Raw genomic sequence first — 16,190 nt, 5'->3', positions numbered from 1 at the left:
TACAATCACAAAGAAAAAGGTGTAATGCTTATTCAGGAAACTCCCAAATACCTACTTCCTAACTGCTGGCAAGAAATGCAAAGCTTGGTAAGACAGTGCTGAGAGCCACGATCACTTTTTTGAATAGCCCATTTTTTTACTAACAAGATATAAAGTAGATAATCCAGTTGAACACATTTTCAAAGTAAATGCTGATGACCAGAAATCAGCAGTAAAACACCTGCAACCAGTGACTGAAAAAAGACAGAAATCACGTAAACCTGATTTATTTCTGATGACTTGCACATAAATTAGTAATTTCTTTGAGAAGAGCACAGCACACCATCAACCACCTTAACTGCTTGTGGGTGGTAACACAGGAGCACTGACATCAAACAGTTGGCCAGGAGTGCTCACACTCACACAGAGAGCGATGCTGAGTGAGTGGTTCTGTAACACATCTTTGTAATGCTATCTGCTACCTCCATCTTTTTTGAATGTTGAATTACGAGCAGAGTAATACATTCAGGGTATTTTTCATGATTATCATAAATGCAACTAAGCACATATATGTACAACAACAGGATGAAACAAAGAGGTTGAAATGCAAGAAGTTGCTCAGGCTGAACAGACTGACAGCCCTCCTCCAGCAGGTCCTCTCCATCAGCCTCGTGATGCTGTGGAGAGGAGGACAATGACACATCTGAGAGGGAAGGCAAGGAAGAGGGATATTTCCCTACTCCTAAACTAAGCCCTCACAACCTCTTTTGCGTGCAGCTGTGACTTTTTCCTGCGAGCTGCTCCTGCAGGTTAAGGCAGACAGGGCTGTCTGGACAAGGTGAGTAGCAGGGGTTGCTGCACTTGATCTCAAAGCTGGAGGTCTTTGCTTTGTGCTGTGTAGTGCCCCAACACGTTCCTGTAGTTTGCTACTCCTCTAGCCCTAAGCAAGGAAACTTCCAGCTGCCAGACAACTTCTTTCCCACCTCAGAAACAGCACAATTTATGTGACAAATTGATAGAAAATGTGCAGAAAATGTTCAGCTGCCTTTTCTTCCATAGGACATGGAAGCATTTTCTTACTGCACAGCTGCAGAGGTGACAGCAATGGGGCTCCTCCCTGACTGGAGCTGGAGGAGGAAGAGAGGAGAGGCAGGAATGCAGCTACACAGGAGAAAAGAGCAGCCCAGGTAGCTCAAGGTCCTCCTCTGCACAGGCAAGGACGAGCATGCACCCAGGCAGAACCAACTGGGAGAGCTCCACCTGCACAAAGCAGCAGATTCTGAGAGCTACCAGAAGGGAATTTAAGAGCTCTGCATGTCTGCAAAGGCATCTGGAACAAGGTAATCTATGGAAATACAGAAACTTGGCAGCCGTCAAGGGAGTGGTGGAATGCACAACTGCAAATAAAAAGTAGAAGCATGATCTGGAGCCATTACCAAACTGAGTCACTCAATTCCCCAGGTGAATTTACAAAGTGATGGACAAGTAGAATTGCTAAAGTACTCTCATTTGGACAGCATGAAAACCAGCAAACAAGTGCCATTAGAACACCACTTCTTACAATTATTTGTTCAGACACAAATATACTTTCTGAACAAGTCCAGTTAGCTTGAGAGATAGAGAATATCCTACATTTAAGAATGAAACCTACCAGGAGAGTTAGTGCTTACTCTCAGAAGAATTATAATAATATTGCCATTGTGCATTTTTTTTCATACTGTTTCTAAAAAAGGATGAAAAAGATTTACAGACTTCTGCTGTGGCCAACCGGAATGCAGGAATGCTCATCTGAATACAGTGAGTGTACACAGTTACATCAGGGCTTCTCTGTAGGGGCTTTCAGAAAGCCTTAACCATATCTTAAACATCTGAAGCAACACAGTATGGGAAAGAGCTGCATTCCATTGATGCACACCACAAAGCATTAAGTTTCAGAGTTCCCTTCACATCTTATGTGTGTTATGCAAGGCAGTATTCTAGCACCAGCTTAACTATTTCTCCTCTAAATTCATCTTAATTTCATAATCTTGGCTGTGACTGCAAGTTCATGTACCTGAACTTGCACCAACTAATCATGGCACAACATCTTCAAAGATTCTTAAACTCCAGTGTCAGGAAAGGCATATTATCATAATGTTAAAAAATAAATTGCAATGTATTTTCTCCAAAAAGAACTAAGTTGGGCCTTTCATAAAAGACTAAGATGAATGTCTGCTCCTTTCCCCTTGCCTGTAAACAAATCTGATGTTTAATTACTATCATTGCTGAGGAACTGCACTTCAAATTTGAATTTGTCTAACCTCAGCTGATATTGCTATGTCTTTGTCAGCAAATCTCACAAGTCCTTTTACAGAAAGATCAAGTCCTCTGTCAATTGTCTTTTCAATAACCTGAGTAAGTTGAGCTTCTTTAAACCTCACATCATGAGGCTTATTTTCCAGTCCCTGGATCATTTCTGCAGCTGTCCTTTGAATTCTCTCCAAATACATTGGCATTCTTCTTGAAGCATGGAAACCAAAATTCAATTCCAGTATCAGTCTCAACACTGCTGTGTTTATAAGATTACTTATTTTGCTTCACATTCCTTTCCCCCACTTTTTTTCCCTCCTCTTCAATATGCCCAAGAATCACATTAACCCTTTCAAATAAAATAATGGCCCAAGTACAATGTAGAGGCAACAAGCTGTAAAGACCTTAAAGCCCTTCAAGCTACTGCTTTCCAAAATGCTGTTTCACAATTTATAGGTGGGTCTGCAGTTTTGCTAACAAATGCATCACCTTGCAACGGGATGGATTCACATCTTTTGTTGAAATGTGGCAAAACAATTCAGAGATCCTAAAATATACTTTATTATCCCACTAGCACTCTCCAGTGATCAAGAATCATCAAATATTTTATGCTGTCCAGATAAAAAATATCTAAAGAACAGTGAATTAAAATCTGATTTCATCTCACAATCATCTATAAAGCTAGGTGTGTCCTTGCCAAGTTCAATTCTCAGATATTCCAGGTCTCCACTGTTAATACAAATTCTCCAGCACAAACATTTCCAGTAGCAGAGTATAGCCTTCTTCCTCCTATCTTCTGCCCTCTCCACCTAAAACAGCCAGGTCCCCCCAGACCTCCTCCAGCCAGTCTTGTACTCAACCACTGAATAATCCAGATTTGAAGGGAGCACTGCAAGTTGAACTGGCTGAAACACTGTCTCCCTACCCCCAAAGCAGGGGTCAGCTTGGATCAGTTGCTCAGGGCATTGCTCATTTCTTCTCCAGGGCCACTAAGTCTTTGCGTAACTATGTATTTTAAGGCAAAAAATAACCTTCTGATGATCTGAATTTCCACCTAACAAGGAATGGAAAATCTCACCTAGTCAATTTTACACTTGGCATTGCAGATTACTTGAGAGCTAGGCCATGTTCGTCAAGCACAGCCTGAAAAAAATATATGGATTTACCACAAAAATCATGCAATGCATTGCAGCCTTGAGGTCCCCAAGCAGCATCAACCCAAGCCATTAAGTCTTCACAGTGAGCACAGTGTATTTGTAGTTCTTATGAAAAAACTGTATAACTTTTTTTAGAACTAAAACTACATCAAACACTTTCTCAGAAGCCTTTGAAGAATGTTTCCAACTACCCAAGTGAAGCACAGCTCCAAGTACCCCTCCTAAGAAGACCTTCCCCTGCATACATATGTGACTGAAGAGGCCAGCTTCCCCAGTTTCATGAAATGTGTATTAATGGGAAATGTATTGACAGAATTTTAAATGTCAGCTTCCATGTCCAGAGTCGTAAGATTTATCAACACCTCTCTTTATCAATACATTTATTTAACAACACACTCAGCAGTGCTGTTGTTGTTGTACAGCATCAGTTTTCTTGACTACCTAAACAAGGCTGTCCATCGTCCCTTAACCAGTACAGAATATCTTTCAACTCACACATGCCAGTTCCTACAAAGCTTACAAGTTCCTGCTTGTCATTAAGAAAAATCTCCCCCACCCCTCCAAAACCTCCATAATTATATAAACAAAGGACCTGTGTGGAAATACATTTATCCATGTAAAAGCATTTCATAATAGTCAAGTTATCCCCCTTTCCTTGAAGAACAGCTATGTGAAATCCAAGTGACTAAGAGGAGGGCTGCATGTAATGTAACAGCAGGAACTACTACACTGAAATTAGAGACATTAGCCAAGATCCTGTGATCTCCTCACCTTACATTCTTCCTCAAACATCAATTTTTGGCCCTGTCAGAGATGAACAAAACCTTCAGTCTGATTCAAGAGTCACCCTTGTTCTCACGTTACGTTCTCTGCTCTCCTGTCTGGAATTATTAGTGCTGTATTCTCTGCCAAGAGCAAGGAATCTCTTTAGGCTTGAAAAAAATGTGGAACAGAATAAAATAAAAAAAGTCCCATCACATGAGTAAATGAGGCTTGACAGTATGATGGATGCTGCAGGTTCCCAAGTATGAAGGTATTCCTAAGATGATGCCTTGTGCCTGTTACAGCTTCACATCTCCACATAAGCATAAAAGGTTTGCCGCATTCAGGAGGGAGATGCTCAACTATTTAGACTGGATGCATTTTATATAAGACTGAGGATGACTAAGTCACAGCTGGACAGATTATGTTCTAGAAACAAGTTACTTGTTCCTCCCTGTACCTTAAACAACAGCATTTCCTCATCTGCATCTTTTCTCCTTTCTCTTTCAAACACAAGATGTTGAATTCTCACAAGAAAAAAAAACCACTCTGAAAACATTCAGGGCAATGTACTTTAACCAAAAAGAATTTCACATGCACCACTCATAGGGCTGATTTGATTTTGTCATTATGGAAAAACTCTGAATTCTCACAAGAAAAAAAAAAAACAACACTCTGAAAACATTCAGGGCAATGTGCTTTAACCAAAAGGAATTTCATATGCACCACTCATAGGGCTGATTTGATTTTGTCATTATGGAAAAACTGAGAACTACCGAGACCTCAGCTGGGTAAGAGTTGGATAGAAGAATGATCTAAACACAGAAGGAAAACAGCACAGACAGGAATTATCTTCCTGAGTAATGCAGATAGATTTTGTGTGCACAAACACAGATTGCCAAAGTACTCTGAAGGCCCCTTTACACAGCTTATCAGTCCTGTGGCTACAAATCAGTAGCAGCATTGTTCATAACCCAAACTACCTTGGAGCATTACAAAGCTAGTGAAAACAGGCAGGGAAAACACCCTGGCTCATAATACCATGCTTCCCCATCATCAACTCATACAGATGTTTTCACCTGTATCCACTACGGAATGCACTCCCCCACCACACCTACTAAGAGCAGTATTAAAACCACTGACAGCTTTACTGAAAGAAACTGAAGATACATAAAGAAGGAACACAACACTACAGAACATGGACATGTAGGCAGAGGTGATGACTGGTGTGGGTGAGAGAGCCACCTAAAACTGCAACTTGCACCACTAGACCAGAAGCCAAGAACACCCCCAAACCAAATATGTTGTTCCTCCACACTGCCTATAAGATGTCCTATGCAAGTAAATTCCTTTTTTGTGCCTTAATATTTTTAGCAGTAAAAATATTAAGATGTGACATAAATGTGACATCTACTTCTGAGATGTCACATACAGTGTTTCAAGACGTGAAAGCCAGGGCAATACCTAGCTCTAAGCAGAACAGGAGTGGGGACACATCATCTTGCCAGCATTTCATCTTGAACTTCCAGGGGGCAAAAAGCACCTGAAAAAAATTTCAGTCAGTGGCTATTTCACACATTTCATTCCTGGTCAGTAAAAGCTAAGGACCACACATGCATCCTGGGAGGGAAGCAGAAGACTCCAGTCAGCAGACTCATTGCTGATCAGTCTGCAGAACTGCAGAAATTTTAACCTAAGCTAATGATACCTTTTCAGTACTAACAGAATTTCATAGAAAGTTCAATTGTTTAAGATGAATTTTTAAATTTTAAAATCATGTACCATTTCAGTAACAACCATCTCTCAACAGCTTCAGCAAAAAGTTCACAACATTTTTAAAATATGTGTCAAAGCTACTTTTTTCCTCCTTCACAACCTTCTCTTCATGTGAAACTGAAAATTTTAGAATTCCTTTCAAGTATTGCCTCAGCCCAGTGACTCTCATGGGAACAGACTGCTTCACTATTACTCAGAAAAAGGAATGACGCCTAAACTCTGACACTGGAAGAGCAACAGAAAGCTACAAACTTTGCTTGCAAGAACAGCCTGCTCCCCATACATCTCTGCTGTGTGACACTGTTTAAAAACTGTTAATTTTTTTTTTTTCAAGCAAAGGATTTCACTGGGAGGATCCTGGTGACAGTTCATACAGTTCTGCAAAAACCACAGAACTTCCATGAACATTTGGACATCCCATTTCATTCTCCCTGGGATTCTCTCTCCACATGTGATTCAACAAATTTCTGCTGACCAGTTTCAAGCTGACAGTCCCAAGCTGCACCCAAGAGAGGCTTAACTAATGACTGCAGGTTTTAATGCATAGTCTCACTTTCAGAACAAGCCAGTGCTTTATTCTTTATTAATTTATTACTGCTGTCTGCACATGTAAGGCTTAGAAAAGCAGGAGCAGGAAACAGGAACTGTGACACATCAATTTCAACTCTCATGTTGTTCCATGGCTGACTGTGGGGAAAGTCTTTTCCCAGTTTGCAAGTTTTTAATCTTACAAATTCTGTACCTGAACATTTTATAAAAGATACTTTGAACCTGCAGTGGCCAAAGAGAATTCACCAGAGATCAAACCTGTGCTGTCAGATGCAAACACTTCTGTGTTCAGCTTCTTGACTTTGAGTGACCCACACCATGCTCCAAGTGTTTCAGGAGCTAAGCTGGAAAAGTGACAAGCACCACTCTCAGCAACACGAATGGTGATTTCCATAGGTGTGGAAAGAATGCCAACAGCCTTGGGACTTGGGCATCCAAGTGCCTCCCACCTCAGGCAGAGCATGCAAGAAACAGCCCCTCCAAGCAGTGCCACTGCAGGGCAGAGTTAAGGTATTTCCTCTGCGTTTCTCACAAGTCACAGCTTTAACCTCAGCTCAGATCTTCCTACTGATAAGGGACATATCTATGGCATATACTTATGGCAAAGTGATTGATTTGGGGCTATTTGCAAATGTTTTCATTAAATAAAAGATTACCCTTGCAACAGATGAGATTTCTTGCTTATGAGACATACTGCTCACACCCATCATGAATTTTTTTTGCACAGCAATACGCGTTTGGAGATGTCATGACATGCTAACATTTAAATACCTTTATTCAAACACAAACAGCCAAAATGCTGCCTCAAGTTCTGTTAGACCAAGTAGTCTCACTAGGTATGAGACAAAGCCTCAGCTTGCAGTGAGCAGACAGAGCAGCACACAACAGGATCTGCAGTGCACAGTTGCTTTGTTTCAAATTTGCTATAACCAAGTTTTCCATATTAAAGAAATAGGATTGAAGTTTCTGCTGCAACTGGCCTTGGCTGAATTACATTTTTGTGTTGTTCCAGTCATACCTTATGTATTTTCAGAGAAGTTATATGGAATTCACACCGTGATCTTTTTTTATACATTTGACAGTGTATAATTCAGTAATTTGTAATTTTCTGCACACCTTGGTATTTCATTACCTGTATCAAGGGGCAAGTAAATATAAAACAAAGACTTTCTAATTCCTAGGTTAAAAAAAAAAGAAACATTGTGTGGTGCATTTACTTACACAGATTATTAGTAATATTTTTATACTAATTAACTTTTTGCCATATTCCAAAATGAGCCATCACTCCAGCTTTCAGCTGTATTGACTTTCTGCAAAAGTATACCTAGAATATTTTGCTGGTTTGAAACAGTTAAGCACCAAGCTTAGGCTGTAACACTTCACCATCACAGATCAAGCCTACATTAAAACTCACATCTGACCAGCTTCTCAAACAAACAAGAACAGATGAAGGCAAGACTACATCATCAATTTTCAAGCAGGGAACTAAGAGTTTGTCTAAATAAAGCACTCCACACAGAGTGATCAAGGGCACAAACTCACGGACTGGCAGAGGTCTGTCAGCATGCAGTGGATGGTGGCTCACTCTCCTTTCAGAGGGGTGTGAAGTTACAGGGGACAGCCTGAGCTGGCCGCGCTGGGCGCGGCACCGAAAGGCGGAGACCCTGTTCCCCTTCTCCGGTCCCCACCACATCCTCTGCACTTCCACCCATATGCTCTCCCCTATTTATTTTGTGAGGGCTCTGGATGCCTGACAAGTCTCTCAGTGAGCCAGTTCGGTTCACTATCTTGGCAAAAAAATAATCCAGCAAAACCCAAAACATAAAATAACCCCAACACAGCGTTCTGCTGGGTTAGCAAGCTGGAGGAGTTCAGAAAAGGAATCCAGCAGGAACCAGAGCTGGCAGACAAAAAAGGCAGAACTCCCCGTTGGGTGAGAGAGCAAGGGGGAACAAAACTTCCCCCATTCAGCAGCAGAGCAGTTGGATATGCTCAGCTGTCTCATGTAACTTCACCCGGAGTAACCTCGCTCGCAGGGTGCAGTTCTGCAATAGTTTCAAGCTGACTTCAGCTGGCACAGCTTCAGTGCAGCCTCCCCATCCCTCCCTGCACTGGTGCTAACCTGACCCCACAGTCAAGCAGTTCAGGCAGAAGCCAGCAGAAAACTCTTCCTTTCAAAAATGAAATGCACTTGTTTTCTGAATGGTAGTCTTCCGAATAGTTCACTACTGGGGCAGGCATGGGCCAGCAGAGAGGCAGAAGTGACACTGGGAAGAACAGGACTGTCAGCCTGAACTGCCACAGAACACTTGTGCACCAAAAACCTGCACAAAGCTGTACAGTGAATATACTGTGCGTCACGAACACCCATTCCAGTTTAACACATGAATTTCCATCTACCAGCAAAGCCTGAGGTAGAAATTAGAAGAACTGCACAACAAAGAGAGTTTGTGACAAGCTCAGAACCTGACTTTCACCCTGCAAGTATCCTTGTTCCCTCTTAACTTCCAGACCATCTTGAACGCCAACATCCTTAAGTTCATAAAACTGCAAGAGAATTTTAACCACGAAGCCAATCTCCCCTACAGTCAAACAGAGCCTACTTAACTCAAACAAGCAGTCATCTTTTCTTCAAAGGTTCACTTCAGATGTATTTATACAGGAAGCTTCCAGATCTTAGCTGTAGCAAAAATTAATCTACAGCCACACTACTGAAAACATTCTTGTAACATTATAAGCTATTCCAACTCAATGCCACTGAAACACAGCAAATAATGTTTTAGTGTCTTTAGTTGAAGGCCACACAAATGCAACAGGCTTGTGCACTCTTCCAAGTATCTATAAATTGATAGTGCAGCTCAGGTTGAGGCATGCTATTTTAAGGGCTCCATGTTGAACCCCCAGGGCACTTCAGTTTCCCAAATCACTGGTTCTCAAACTTTTCCCAGTGTACTCCTTCCTGCCTACAAGCAAGGATACGTTCGCACCTCCTCACTCTCTCCCATAAAAAACAGTTGAGAACTGCTCCTTGGCAGTAGTTTCCACACCAGCATCCTGCAGGGGTTCCAGTCCTAAAATCTGACTTCAAACATTAGCAGAAAGATGTAATTTGGGCAGAGGCAGCTCTGGGAAACATGACCACACTGAAAAATATGCCTCTGTTCCCATTCTCTGAACTACCTGGAACTGTGATGGGAAGTTTCAGTCTTCCTGGCCTCATCCTTCCACCAGCTACAACCTCTGCACCTCCCATATTCTGCTCCCAGAAGCAAGAAGTGACTTTCTGTCCTACAGTGTGAGCAATACTGTCTTATGTGGGCTTCCTTATCCAAATATGACCACCAACAAAATCCTCAAAAATTCTCAGCCATTTATTTTCATGATTCAAAGTCATGCAAAACCAAGAGGCCACATAATCTGATGCCAATGAACTAAAACTCCAGGCTGCATCCTCTTTTTTTCTTTTTTTTTTTCCTTTACTGAATCAGTAGCAGCAGGCATGTTCTGTTAAAAAGTTCGGTGGCAGGGTCTCACACGCCTTCCCTATCAACAAGTTGCATTTCAAACTGCTTGCTTTAAAGTCAAGAAAGAAAGAAAGTATCAGAAAGAACTTCAAATTGTTTTCCAGGTTGCTGGCACGGTCACTGAAAACATTTTGTCCTGTAAATCAGCAAGGCTGCAGAAGAAAACCCTGGTATGAGTTCTGTGAGGACAACAGGAATAGGCCTGAGTCACTAAATGAGCAGCTACCAAATCCAGACAATATCTTCTTGTCAATGTGTATGATTGCAATTGTAATCATGTTCTAAATATGAACACATCAAAAGCATCCTGACCTTTCTACCATGAAATTACTTTGAAATATTTTAGGGCATTTTGGTTTTAAAGCTAACTCACATTCTGCCTCAAAAGGCTGCCTGTAAGTGAAAAAAAAAAACAAAAAAAACCAACCCAAACCCTAGGCTTGTTTAGAACAGGATGAAAACAGAGAAGTTTGCTGCCTTGAAAACTAGATAGATCTGAGTGTTTGGGATACCTCCCCTTTGCTAAACTTAGCCCTTCTGTGACCCTCAGGGAGGAATGCAAGACCTGTCTACGTTATCAAGTTTATAAGGATTACACTTTAGCATAAACAACAGATCATTTCTGAACTTCACTCTAAAAGTCAAATTCCTGACCATTTCTCAATGCCACTCTGCTATGTTCCTCTCTCTTAGTCCCCCCTTTTTTCTTCGTGTTTGGTGAATGTGAGACTATTAGATTCCTGACCACAAAAGAAATTACTTCTCCCGCTCACACTAAAAGCTTGCCACTCAAACCGCTGACAAATCCTCCCACATTTTTCCACCTTTAAGTCTGAGTACATCAGTACACTTTGCTGAATATTTCCCATATTGCTCATTAAAATAATTGGGGTTTGTGCATGTCTGGCAGGAGGAAAATAAAACTCACCAAGAAATACTTTATTTCTCAAATATATTATTTAAAATATAGTTTGTTTGTTCTACTTGTTTCAGCATTTAAATTAGATTTAAGGATCAGAATGACGCAGATTTACAATTTAAAAAACCATACTGATGGTCCTATAGCACTTGTGGCAACAGAAACTAGCATTAAGACTATTATTTGCTGAAGGTTTCTTTTTTTGGGCTACAGCTTTTCAAGTTCAGACTCATCGGTTGAAGTGAGGGAAAAATCTCTTCAGCTATTTTTGTTACAGGAAAATACTACTTCACCACTGGCTCGGGAGGGGGGCAGGGGGACGATGAACCAGAACCTCCTGATTTGTCCCATAGATCATCCTTCAAGACAAAGAGCATCTTTGCTAATTATAGAAAAAAAATTTAAACTAGGAGCAGTTGAAAAACTGTTTCTCAGCATGCTCAGTGGGCATTAGCTGCGATTTCAGCAGCTTAGCAAGTCCCACCCCTGTGTGAGCTCAGCAGGGAGGCCTGGAGCACTGCACATTCTCCCTGCTCAGCAGGGACAGGGGCTGCAGCTCGGCTGATTTGCTACAGGAATACTGGAAAATTGCCACCAAAATAGCAAATCCTGTGGAAAAAAAACCAACCCTAACCAAGATCCCCCAAGCAACTTCAATAAGGAATTAAAAGGAAAAAGTGGAAAAAAACCTCAGCTCCCACAGTTTCAAAATGCTGAACTCTTGCTGCATTATGGTCTGGGGCTTTTTCCATGATCAAAATAAGCAAAAGGTTTAGGTTAAGCCAGATTTATACAAACCCACCCCTAACAATGCAAGTGCAAACTTACAGTGCACTAACTCTTGCCACAAGTCGGTCATGGGAGCCAAAGACTGGCTGTAGAATCTGTAACAGCTGTAATACCCATAGCTATTTTTCTTTTAATTTGCAAGAGGGAAAAAAAAAAGCCAACTAAACAGACATGTAAAATACAACACAATTTTTATTTTAAAATCAAATAGCAGCTGAAGTTTCATAGAGGCAACTGAGACTTAACAGCTCACACGCTATACACTTAAGCACATTTAACATTTCAACTCAAGCACTGCTACTACATCTTGTACACATAAAGAACAGTTTCCCTATTGCAATCTTTCTCATACACTGCACACAACACAGCATTTCATTGGCAAAATTTCAGAGTTACACACACAAGCAGCACCAGAGTAAAAACACAAATGTGCTTTTGTAATACAGTAATAATGTCATGAGAACAATGATTTTTGAATTTTCAAACCTCTAAACAGTCATTATGTTTGTTTTAATATTGCCAGAATAGATAGAAACATTTTTATCTCATCACATCATTCAACACAAGTTTGTAAAAGTCTGATCATCCAAAATGGGAGAAAGTACAGACTGGACAGATTAATAAATTACACATCTGGGACATCACACATTTAGTTCTCCCTTGCACACTTTGCACCTGGAACTTTGAATTAAAAATGTTGGGGTTTTTTTTACTTCAAGGAACATTTGGAAAATTTAAATCCATGATTGCTGGTTGGGTTTTTTCCCCTCCAGAAAAAAAAGAACATAACTTCTGCATGTTCTGAGATTCCAGTTCAATGCCATCCCTTTCCTGTGTTTTTTCAACTTTGACCTGTTAAGTTTTAAAATAAAATCTTGTGGTAACTGAGGCTCTTTTTAAAAAGTGATTCAAACGTACATGGGATTTCATCACCCCACCTTGCAGTAGGGAAATATCAGACAACATTAGCTAAGGAATATTACTTTCAGGTCACTTGGGATTTGACAGTAAAATGAAGAGCCAGGGCCTTGTCAAAGCAGTGCCAGTTATCCAACAGAATGTGAGGCAATGGACCAATTCCCCATTATAACCTACAGAGAGACTGTAAACAACCTACAGAGAGACTGTAAACAAAGACTAAAGGGCCATGAAGATCACTTTCTGTATTTCATTAAAACAAGGAGCCGTTTTCATACTCACAAAATTCAGAGTTCAGTACTGGTGTCATGTCACTCCAGGTTAGGCAGCAGATGACACCTCCAGCCCCAGAGACTGATGTGTTTTAGGGGGGTTAAAAAGTTGCTCACCCCACCTTGTGAGGCAATTTGTGTGCTACAGATCCTCAAATATAAAAGCTACTCAGAGTTTGGCATCTAGCACATGATTGCTGCCAGTCAAGCGGATTTAAGGGCATATCTTAATCTCTCTCACATTATTCTGGTCCTGGAATTTTTTGCTTCGAGCTCATAGTAATTCTGAGTTGGGTAACTCAGGCCAGGGCAAGGGGCTCCCCATGCTAGGTGTTAGTTTACAAAGATGGCAGTGTTTTCTAATGCTAATGTGTTCCCATGCTGCATACCTCGACTAACAGTTTCATCTCTAACAAACGCACTGGAATATGCTGATAGCTCTAACTCGACAGCACAATATCACACAGACAGGGGCCAGTGCCAAATGGTTAGTTAAGCAGATAAGAAAGGCACTCATTCTTCCTTTAAAAAAAAAAAAAAAAGGAAGCTATTGCAGTCAGGCAGACAGAGTGTGGATGGGAGCTGGCAGATTCCACAATACAGAGTCACGTCAAAAATGGCCTCCTGCAAACTGTTCCTTCAAGCATTTGAGTCAACCGAAAGGGAGGAATCTTTCCCATTATCCCCAGGAGTTTTACCTCCCTATTCCACAGCAGAGCAACATTTCCTATACATTCTGACATAAAAGCATGTAAGAAGCTCAGAGAATAAATTGTACTCTGCAGCAGAGGAAAACTCCTCTCCCCACTTTCTACTTCCAGTCCTAAAGTTGAGTCGGGACTTTATTTTGACAGTTCCCTGGTCTGTGAATGGAAAATCCCTCCTCAGCACTAGCAGGCTGGTGTCTGCTGCACACACCCACTGCACACAGCAGAAATTCCAGTCAATAAGGCAAGTGGGGCCCAGGCGCTGGGAGGGGAGGAAGGAGACATACAAACAATAAGAAAAGCATCTGGCTCTGTTACTGGCTGGGAAGGAGACTGGAGTTCAAAAAAGACACAACTGCAGCTTCACTTCACAGGAAGATCATATCAATTCTTGCTGCCCTACTTTTCACACAGACCAAAATATGTGGAAAGGGTAACCTGGGGCTTCCAGCCCACACTTTAATGCAATTCCATTAACTCAAGAACGGTGATAAAACCCACCTTGGATATTTTTGTCCCACAGGCCCAAAACATATCCCTGCTTCTGCTTTAGGCCTGTGGAAACAGCCCAAAAAGTAAAGTCCTTTGCTGAACATGAGTGAGCCATCCCTCTACCACCACACTAATGGAGGCTGCTCTGCTGTCCTTCCCTGGAGATAGCAGCCAAGTCTAGTGAAGCTTTTCTCATAGCAACCAGAGCTCCAGAGCCAACAGCAGCTGCTGTCACTGCCTTCAACGCTTACCCACAGGATCCAGAGCACAGCAACACCCTCCTCCCTGCACCTCTACAGCAAAAAAAAACCCTGAATGCCGGCAACAAGATGACTTCCTGGGTCAACCACAAGAAGAAGAAAAAAAGAAATCCTAGTATTTCCTATACAAGTGAAAAGAGGAATCTCTGATTATTTAAAAAAAAAAGAAATTCCTTTTTTGGATTTAGATTCTGGCAGCAACACCCAGTCAGGGTGGGGGCAACTGCCTGAAATCCATAATGTACCAGCACACCATCAGACACCAACATCAAGTTCTTCCCTCACCCAAGGAGAGAGATTCGCCCCCGCCGTACCCCCAACGCTCTCATTACATCATGGCCCGAGTCCGCAGCAGCCACAGGAGCCCTGCAGCACCCCGTGACCTCTCCAGCCCCGCAGAACACGCTCTTCCCCCCCCAACAGCGCGCCCAGGAGCTCAGCTGGTGTCAGAGGAACACGAGGACACGGCCGGGAAGGGGCTGCGAACCCCCCTCGCTGCTACACCCATCTGCCCCGCTTCCACGGGGCCACACGCGGCCTCGCCTCTCTCCCTCCCCGAGGACGGCGAGACACTGCCCGGCGCCGCTTCCCCGCCCGGCCCGGCGGTGAACTCCGGTCACCGGCAGGCAAGGACGAGCCGCCGGTCGACAGTGACCTTGCCGGTGCCGTCGGGGGTCGGAGCGCGGGCAGCGCGGCGGGGAACCCCCCCTGCGCCGGCGGCGGCCGCGGTGACGGGCGAGGAAATGCGGGAGGATCCGCGCTGCAGCCGCCGGCGCCGGGAGCGGGGGTTACGGAGGAAGGCGCCGCGCGGGCACCATGAGAAAGCAGAAAATGCAGGTCAAACACCGCCTCCACCGAGGCCTGGAGGGGCCGGCGGTTCGGGGCGGGCAGCCACAGCCCGGAGGCTGCCCCGAGCCGGACGACGACCCCCGCGGCCCCTCGGGACAATGCGAGGACACGGGGGCGCGGAGAAGGCCGGGCTGCAGCGGGGCTTCCCCGGCGCTCGCCTTCACCGACAAAGCCCCGCGGCCGCTCCAGCCCCAACTCCGGCCCCGGCACCGCACCGGCCGCCAGCGTCCCGAGCCCGCGCACCGCCGGGCCCGCCATGATGCCCGCACACCGCGCCGGACCGGGTCAGCTCGGGCCGAGCCTCCGGGGGCACGGCGGGGCGCTGCCGACCGGGCTGCCACGGCAGCGCAGAGCAGAGCGTCAGACCGCGGGCCGCGCAGGAACCCCCGCGGCCGTCCGCCCAGCCGCCCGCCCCAGCGTTCCCTCCCGCCGCCCGGTACGGCCGGTTCCCGCCTGCCCGCGCCTACCTGGCCGGCCCGTTCCCCGGGCCCCTGCGCGGCACCAGGCCCGGCTCGGCGCCACGGCGTGTCCCGGGCAGCCGGCGAGAGCGAGCGCTCAGCCGCGGCAGCGGCGGCCCCTCCCCCGGCGGCAGCGGCGGCTTCTCCCCGGGCCGGGCGGAAACGGCACTGCCCTCACGGGGTCCCGGCGGGGCCGCCCGGGGCCGGGACCGCCCCTCCTCGGGCCGCCGGGGCCAGCGCTCCCACAGCTGGCCGGGCGCCGTCCCTGGAGCCCCGAACAAAGGCCGCGGGGCAGTGAGGCGGAGGGACGGCCCCTCCGCGGTAGGAGGGGCGGCCGAGCCGGGCAGGAGGGGCCCCTCGGTGCTCGGCCGAGGGGCTCCGCCCGGTTCCGGTGCCCGCAGTGAGCGGTGCGTGCGGTCCGCAGCGCTGCGGGGCCGCGGGAGGAAGGGAGCGGAGCTCGGGCGCGGAGGGGCCGCGGGTTCGCGCCGGG

The 16,190-nt window shown here is 44.8% G+C and overlaps 2 protein-coding genes across 3 annotated transcripts in view; one reads left to right on the top strand and one right to left on the bottom strand.

Annotated features, from left to right (window-relative positions):
• Window positions 1–16,190, bottom strand: part of SETD5 (SET domain containing 5) — a 65,439-nt gene extending 49,249 nt beyond the window's left edge. The window contains exon 1 of one of the 2 annotated variants that reach the window (XM_039734018.1): window positions 15,710–16,190. The gene's annotated coding sequence lies outside the window, so the exon portion shown is untranslated. The remainder of the gene's footprint in view (window positions 1–15,709) is intronic. The other variant, XM_039734017.1, reaches the window with a different exon arrangement.
• Window positions 15,210–15,998, top strand: LOC120514089 (collagen alpha-1(I) chain-like). Its single transcript, XM_039734218.1, has one exon. The coding sequence runs from the start codon at window positions 15,210–15,212 to the stop codon at window positions 15,996–15,998; it is 789 nt and encodes a 262-aa protein (XP_039590152.1).

This window comes from Passer montanus, unplaced genomic scaffold (genome assembly GCF_014805655.1).
Source record: "Passer montanus isolate IOZ18808 unplaced genomic scaffold, ASM1480565v1 scaffold9, whole genome shotgun sequence".
Classification (NCBI taxonomy): Eukaryota; Metazoa; Chordata; class Aves; order Passeriformes; family Passeridae; genus Passer; species Passer montanus.
Note: the sequence above shows the minus strand (reverse complement) of the source record. Positions and strands in the feature narration are given on the sequence as shown.

Excerpts from the sequence above, each read along its gene's own strand:
- LOC120514089 (XM_039734218.1), top strand. The coding sequence starts at position 15,210 with ATGAGAAAGCAGAAAATGCAGGTCAAACACCGCCTCCACCGAGGCCTG.